Genomic DNA, 6,637 nt, shown 5'->3' on the forward strand with positions numbered 1-6,637 from the left:
AATATTTAGGAATGGAAGGAGTATATAGAAGCACATGATCAGTTTGGAGTACAAGAAATCTAGTCTATCTTATATTCCCTCCGTCCAAAAATACTTGTCGGAGAAATGAATGTACATAGACGTATTTTAGTTCTAGATACACCTATTTTTATCCATTTTTCCAACAAGTATTTCCGGACGAAGGAAGTACTTTCAACAGTTTTGGACTTGGCGAACATCAACGGACTAATTGGGTCTCTGTTAAAGTTGCCTTTGTGACTCGGCCTTTGCCCACGGCGCAGAGAGTCGATAGCTCATCTACCCACCATCGATGATCCAACGGCCGGTAGCAAAACCTGATTTTATGATCAGTCGCACATCCACTCCGAGAAATTGAATCTTTTGCCCCTCCTTTTCTTCTACTCCCCCCGTTCATAAATATAAAAGTCTTTTTAGAGATTTCAAATAGACTATCACATACTTATGTATATAGACATATTTTAGAGTGTAGATTCACTCATTTTGTTTCGTATGTTGTCACTTGTTAAAATCTCTAGAAAGACATATACTCCCTCCGTCCGAAAATACTTGTCATCAAAATGAATAGAAGGGGATGTATCTAGATGTATATTAGTTGTAGATACATTCTTTTTTATCCATTTTGATGACAAGTATTTTCGGACGGAGGGAGGATTTAGGAACGAAGGGAGTAACTTTGATCATTTGGCCATTGAGAATGACGGATGGGGCCGGGGTCAGTTGGCGTTGAGATAAACATGGAACAAATCATGGGGCAAATCATCAAATCCAGTGTAAATGTAAAGTGGGGCAAAACATCCAATCCCCCGCCCACTCCTCGCTCGAAATCCCGTCCAGATTCGTTCGGAGATGGCGCGAGAGGGAGTAGGGGCAGCCATGGCGCCCGCAGCGGCGGAAGTGAGGTACGGGATAGTTGGGGTCGGGATGATGGGGAGGGAGCACCTCCACAACCTCGCCCACCTCGCCGGAGAAGTCGAGCGGGAGCAGTCCGTCCGCGTCTGCGTCACCTGCCTCGCCGACCCCCACCCGGAGTCCCTCCTCCTTGGCCTCCGCCTCGCTGCGGAGCTTGGCCTGCCACCTCCCCAGGTACCTGCCACAGCCTCCAGTCACATGAATATGATAGTACTACATATTACCGCCGCCTTGCTGGTTGTAGAATGTAGAGCCAGTCATACATAATCAGCTAGTATTCTGTAGTCTACCGTTGATTGGTACTTTGATTCTATCCGAGCTATATTTGGTTGGAAGTATTAGGTGCATGGCAACAATGTTCAAAATACTAGCTGTTCCACAAATACTTTGACTGCAGATGATAGACTGTATGTACCGTGCAATTGTGCGTGTTTCTGGTTGGTTACCAAATCCTGAAAACTAGAAGGTTTCAAGACATTTTCAGGTCATCGCGAGTTGCTGGACAGCGGGCTCTGTGACGCCGTTGTTGTGTCATCGCCAAACATGACACACTCTGAGATACTCATGGACATCATTGGTTATGCCAAGCCGCACCACGTTCTTGTTGAGAAGCCTCTGTGCACCACGGTACAGGACTGCAAGAAGGTGACGTCATATTCTGGTCAGGGATGTGCTATGCAATGTGCTTGTTAACTGCTGTAAAGTAAAATATACAGTACCTTTCTGATATACGAGGAGAAACTACTGTATAATTAACCATTTAAGGGATCCATTAAAACCAACGATTACAATTCGTCAGTCCACCGAATCTCTGCAAGCTTATTCATTTTGATATCTGAAGTTTTGGTGTCCCCGTATAGGTCATAGAGGCTGCCAAACAGAGACCGGACATACTCATGCAAGTCGGATTAGAATACCGGTATATGCCGCCGGTCGCTAAGCTGATAGATATTGTTAAAAGTGGCACACTAGGGCAGGTCAGAATGGTGGCTATCCGTGAACACCGGTTTCCTTTCCTTGTTAAGGTACGGGAGCCCAATCTATGGTACTTGTAATAATTAATAATTTCCTTCTGTGTGTAACTGCTAAAACCCTTGCAGGTGAACAACTGGAATAGGTTTAATTGCAACAGTGGGGGGACTCTGGTTGAGAAGTGCTGCCACTTTTTTGATTTGATAAGATTGTTTGCAGATGCGAACCCTGTTCGTGTGATGGCTTCTGGAGCTATTGATGTTAACCATAAGGATGAGGTTTATGATGGAAAGGTCAGGTTCATTGACTACAAGCTCTCTCCTTTCACTGTGCTACTCATTATGGTCTTGCGAGTTAAAAAATATGCATGCTGAAGTAGTAGTGCATGATAAGGATTCCTTATTAGTATGTTCTATTCAGGGATTTATGGAATACTGGATGGAATCAGAACTTGCCAAGTGACTACAATATATATTTATTTCAAGCTATCAAACAATTTTTGATCTCTTCTGATTATAATATTAGTAGACACATTTCAGTTAAAACAGTGGTGCTTGATTCCTAAAAATTCTCTCTGGATGCAGGTACCAGATATAATTGATAATGCATATGTGATCATAGAATTCGATAATGGCTGTCGTGGCATGCTTGATCTCTGCATGTTTGCTGAAGGCAGTAAAAATGAGCAGGAAATTTCTGTTGTTGGTGACACTGGAAAGGTACAACCCCAGATATCTTCACATTTAAGTAAAACAGGGATTATTTGTTCTATGGTTGTTGGAGACACATAATACATCTCCCAATCATGAAATGGTGTTGATTTTCACAAAGTTATAGCCAAATATGAGTATGCCGTTATATACACTGGCTGTACATAGGCTTTGCCAATTCACAACTCAGTAACGGTCTTTGGTGATAGAGATAGGGGTAAAGGTCCAAGGACGGTGCGAGAGGGCTCGCCCCTGACTAGTAAGACAGGCTTTGATGCTTAGTTTTATTATTTATGTCATCGCTTAGCTCAAAGAGTTATAAGGCAGTACAGGTCCTTGGACCTTTACCCCCACCTCAGCTCACTGGTGGATCTATTATGAATGAATCGTCAATGGTCCTTGGTGATATATCACATGCATCTCTACATTTGATGCGTATCAGATGTAGTACGAACCGTATCAAATGTGGGACCTGTCTGCGTAATATTGCATCCTCTAGGCTTAGTCCTTTTGCATGCTCTGGTCTGCAGAGAGGCTGTAGTTCACTGGTGAATCTACTATGAAGGAATCATCAATATTTACCGCAATCCTTGGAGATAACTGTAGCACCTCAAAAAAGGGTTAGCTTTGTGCAAAACTAAGAACTTGAAAGGAGACAAATGCCACGAGCCATGACACAGTTATCACATGGTGGGATCAAATAAGAAGGAAGGCGTCGTGAAACGAAGTTCAAGCTGCTCATGCAACCGATGCTCCGTTTCTCCGATTACTAGGATTTCACGAAACTTGCTTCAAATTGTTGCATCGGAGTGAGGGGCAAGTGCTGTGGGTGTTTCTTTTCTCCAGGACAATGGACCTGCCTGTCTTCCCAACCCATGTGCTAGCTATAGCCTCTTAGAATGTTAATTGCATGTGTAGGATTAAAAAGGTCATACTTTAGGCACTCCTGAGTCTATGACATGTAAGACTTGTATATCAATTCAATTTATGGAGTGTCTGTTTGTAATATGAATTTTCAAACAGGGCGAGGCTTTTGTTCCAGAGGGCGTTGTGAGGGTTGGAAAGCGAGCAGGAGGCAGAGATGGAGTTGTAACGTTAAAGGCCGAAGATGAACGAATCAAGTATGTACTACTTTGTCACAATATATCAATGTTTTCCGGATCTTAACATTTTAATAGCAAAATATTAAGAAAATAGATTCTTCTGATGGGAGATACAGCTCCTATTATAATAGTGATTCTTTAAGAAATAGAACTGGTTTAGATTTGAGACTTCATACCTTTCTACTAGCTTTCAATAAGAACTCCTTTCTGTACTTTAGGACGAGTGGTTTACCATCAAATTGTCATGTAGAGTACTCCCTCCGTTCCAAATTACTCGTCGCTGAAATGGATGTATCTAGAACTAAAATACATCTACATACATTCATTCGTGCGACAAGTAATTTAGAACGGAGGGAGTAGTATCTAACGAGCTGTACATACATTCCTTAGGTACCAGGGGCTTCACCATGGATCTAGCTACTTGGAGCACCTGAATTTCCTGTCTGCCATCAGGGCACAAGGTGCATGTAGCCCAGCTATCAGTTTGGATGACGGCTTACTATCTGTTGCAATTGGTGTGGCTGGCCAATTGTCGATCGAGAAAGGCCGTTTCGTCACCATTGAGGAGGTGCTATCAAGCTGATAATCAGCGATTTATCGATGCACTACAGATTTCGTATCAGTTGTATACATCTGTAATAGCATAAGCTGATTTTCTTCAACTTGCATGCACTGGGTAATTGCCTGTCTTGCGCAGTAAGCTACTCCCTCCGTCTGGAAATACTTGTCTTAGAAATGGATAAAATGGATGTATCTATAACTAAAATAAGTCTACATACAACCATTTCGAGGACAAGTATTCCCAGACGGAGGGAGTATTAAGGAATGTTTATATTTCCTTTTTTGTTCTTTCTAAGAGCAAAGTGATCCACAAACTGGCAACGATGATCATGTATGTATGTATAGATATATTCCAAATATCAAATGATTTCAGTTATCCGCCTTTGATTCCCCTGGCCATATCATTGTTTTGTTTTGTGAGATAGCGAACCGCTCATGCCAAGCGGTCCTTGACCGTATCAATTTTAAGAAAATGTACCTAACCTGTAGCTTCCAATTCATTTTTCCCAAGTACTATTTGAAACTGACCCGTAGAACGAGATAATCATGCCAGAGATGTACCGTGCATTTGTTGCGCATTAGATGCCGATGGTAGGTGAGACTGCGTGGTTATAAGCTCCTTGCAGAGTCACCTTCTCCTTTCCCTCTCCTTCCTTCCCCCTTCCTTTTCCTAGTTGGACTAGGAAAGAGGGAAGTCCTACTCCTACTAGGAGGACTCCTTCCCTTCTTGGTGTGCCCCAAGGCTAGCCGACCTCCCCCTTGCTCCTTTATATACGGGGGCAGGGGGGCACCTCTAGACACAACAATTGATCTCTTGATCTCTTAACCGTGTGCGGTGCCCCCCTCCACCATATTCCACCTCGGTAATATCGTAGCGGTGCTTAGGCGAAGCCCTGCATCGGTAGCATCATCAACACCGTCATCACGTCGTCGTGCTGACGGAACTCTCCCGCAAAGCTCTGCTTGATCGGAGTTCGTGGGACGTCATCGAGCTGAACGTGTGCTGAACTCGGAGGTGCCGTACATTCGGTACTTGATCGGTCGGATCGTGAAGACGTACGACTACATCAACCGCGTTGTGCTAAAGCTTCCACTTTCGGTCTATGAGGGTACGTGGACAACACTCTCCCCTCTCGTTGCTATGCATCACCATGATCTTGCGTGTGCGTAGGATTTTTTTTGAAATTACTATGTTCCCCAACAGTGGTATCCGAGCTAGGTTTTATGCGTAGATGTTATATGCACGAGTAGAACACAAGTGAGTTGTGGGCGATACAAGTCATACTACTTACCAGCATGTCATACTTTGGTTCGGCGGTATTGTTGGATGAAGCCGCCCGGACCGACATTACGCATACGCTTACGTGAGACTGGTTCTACCGACGTGCTTTGCACATAGGTGGCTGGCGGGTGTCAGTTTCTCCAACTTTAGTTGAACCGAGTGTGGCTACGCCCGGTCCTTGAGAAGGTTAAAACAACACTAACTTGACGAACTATCATTGTGGTGTTGATGCGTAGGTAAGAACGGTTCTTGCTCAGCCCGTAGCAGCCACGTAAAACTTGCAACAACAAAGTAGAGGACGTCTAACTTGTTTTTGCAGGGCATGTTGTGATATGATATGGTCAAGACGTGATGAAATATAAGTTGTTGTATGAGATGGTCATGTTTTGTTGAAGTTATCGGTAACTGGCAAAAGCCTTATGGTTGTCTCTTTATTGCATAAGATGCAAGCGCCAAATAATTGCTTTACTTTATCGCTATACGATAGCAATAGTTGCAAGAGCAATAGTTGGCGAGGCGACCATGTGATGACACATTGATATAGATCAAGATGATGGAGATCATGGTTTCATGCCGGTGACGATGGTGACCATGACGGTGCTTCAGAGTGGTGATCACAAGCACAAGATGATGATGGCCATATCATATCACTTATATTGATTGCATGTGATGTTTATCCTTTATGCATCTTATTTTGCTTTGATTGATGGTAGCATTATAAGTTGATCTCTCACTAAATTTCAAGGTATAAGTGTTCTCCCTGAGTATGCACCGTTGCGAAAGTTCTTCATGCTGAGACACCACATGATGATCGGGTGTGATAGGCTCTACGTTCAAATACAACGGGTGCAAAACAGTAGCACACGCGGAATACTCAGGTTAAACTTGACGAGCCTAGCATATACAGATATGGCCTCGGAACACTGAGGGTCGATCGTGAATCATATAGCAGATATGATCAACATAATGATGTTCACCATTGAAAACTACTCCATCTCACGTGATGATCGGACATGGTTTAGTTGATTTGGATCACGTGATCACTTAGATGATTAGAGGGATGTCTATCTAAGTGGGAG

At 43.4% G+C, this 6,637-nt stretch overlaps 1 protein-coding gene across 3 annotated transcripts; it reads left to right on the forward strand.

Moving 5' to 3' along the window:
• The first annotated feature begins 722 nt into the window (after window positions 1-722).
• On the forward strand, window positions 723-4,652 carry LOC123160649 (inositol 2-dehydrogenase 2). Of its 3 annotated transcripts, none has more exons than XM_044578476.1 (7): window positions 723-1,104; window positions 1,415-1,575; window positions 1,791-1,955; window positions 2,031-2,195; window positions 2,487-2,621; window positions 3,636-3,733; window positions 4,106-4,652. In XM_044578476.1, exons 1-7 carry the CDS (start codon window positions 723-725, stop codon window positions 4,296-4,298), a joined length of 1,299 nt encoding a protein of 432 aa, XP_044434411.1. In that variant the 3' UTR covers window positions 4,299-4,652. The 3 variants fall into 3 exon arrangements, with proteins under 3 accessions (XP_044434411.1, XP_044434410.1, XP_044434412.1); XM_044578475.1 differs by having other exon boundaries at window positions 760-1,104; window positions 1,397-1,575; XM_044578477.1 differs by having other exon boundaries at window positions 760-1,104; window positions 1,405-1,575.
• The last annotated feature ends 1,985 nt before the right edge of the window (window positions 4,653-6,637 follow it).

This window comes from Triticum aestivum, chromosome 7B (assembly GCF_018294505.1).
Source record: "Triticum aestivum cultivar Chinese Spring chromosome 7B, IWGSC CS RefSeq v2.1, whole genome shotgun sequence".
Classification (NCBI taxonomy): Eukaryota; Viridiplantae; Streptophyta; class Magnoliopsida; order Poales; family Poaceae; genus Triticum; species Triticum aestivum.